Source organism: Magnolia sinica, chromosome 2, assembly GCF_029962835.1.
Source record: "Magnolia sinica isolate HGM2019 chromosome 2, MsV1, whole genome shotgun sequence".
Taxonomy (NCBI): Eukaryota; Viridiplantae; Streptophyta; class Magnoliopsida; order Magnoliales; family Magnoliaceae; genus Magnolia; species Magnolia sinica.
Window position 1 is genome coordinate 126,209,088 of NC_080574.1, and position 1,347 is coordinate 126,210,434.

The 1,347-nt window shown below is 47.7% G+C and overlaps 1 protein-coding gene across 1 annotated transcript; it reads left to right on the plus strand.

The window, feature by feature from the left end:
* The first annotated feature begins 420 nt into the window (after positions 1-420).
* LOC131237570 (large ribosomal subunit protein uL24z-like) lies at positions 421-1,144 on the plus strand. Its single transcript, XM_058235406.1, has one exon. The coding sequence runs from the start codon at positions 476-478 to the stop codon at positions 935-937; it is 462 nt and encodes a 153-aa protein (XP_058091389.1). The 5' UTR covers positions 421-475; the 3' UTR covers positions 938-1,144.
* Positions 1,145-1,347: the final 203 nt, after the last annotated feature.

Here is a 1,347-nt window from a genome sequence, read left to right on the forward strand (position 1 = left end):
GTGGGCCATGCCACAGGAAACAATGGGAATATAATACCTACCATTGAAACTTTTTGTGGGGCCAAAAAAGTTCTGATCAGTCTAATATATGTTTTCTCTGTTAATCCCAGTGGGAATAGACTTATGAACGGTTTGGATAGAATATAAACATCACGTTGTGCCTCATGATGGTTTGAACGGTGGGCGTTTCCATCCATATTTTTTCTGTTGTGTGGCCCACTTGAGTTTTGGATCAGAATCACTTTTTCTTTTTATGCCCGACTATGAGATGGAGAAACGGATGGACGGAGTGGATTTCACACGGATATTTCGGTGGGCCCCACGTATCTTGCCACACCCAATCGCGATTTTCTTTCGCATTTTATTCCTGAAAAATTCCAAACCCTAACTTCCTTTCTTTCTCCATATAAAGCCCTAGCTTCCCTTCAGATCAAAACCCTAATAACAGAGAGAGAGAGTCGCAGCAGCAGCAGCCATGAAGTACAACCCGCGCGTCTCAAGCTCTCGCCGCAAGTGCAGGAAGGCGCACTTCACCGCGCCGTCTAGCGTTCGCCGGGTGCTGATGAGCGCCCCCCTCTCTTCCGATCTCCGGAACAAGTACACCGTCCGGTCCGTCCCCGTCCGTAAGGACGACGAGGTCCAGGTGGTTCGCGGGACATACAAGGGCCGTGAGGGGAAGGTCGTCCAGGTATACCGTCGCAAGTGGGTCATCCACGTGGAGCGCATCACACGCGAGAAGGTGAATGGATCCACCGTCAACGTCGGCATCCATCCGTCCAAGGTCATCATCACAAAGCTCAAGCTCGACAAGGATCGCAAGGCCCTCTTAGATCGGAAGGCCAAGGGCCGTGCCGCCGACAAGGCCAAGGGCAAATTCACAGCCGAGGAGGTCTCCGCTGCCGCTGGATCTGGCCCGTCCCTCCAAGAGGTCGATTAGATCGACGGTCATAGTAATGCCTCTTCTCTCTCTCTCTCTCTGTCTCTCTTTCTTTATTGAAATACTATCGACGGTTAGGATTTGATGCTGTTTTTCTTTTATATTTTTGGTTTTGTTTAGGGGACTAAATGTTATGGTTAATGCCGTTTTTGGTAATTTCGGATTTTGTTATGCTATCATGCGCGGAATGGATTAGACTGTTTTTTCGATTATCGTTCTTTTGTCTTTTTCTCTATTTCTGTCGTTTGGAATTTGGGTTTCTTTGAATGCATGGAGATCTGGAAATGTATGCGTTGATGTTAGTTATAAGCACCCTATATCTATATGGATGTTTCACATTTATGAGTTTAGACCGTTCATCTGCTAGGCTGTGCTGAAGATGGGCCATGCCCCAACAAGCATGATGGGTG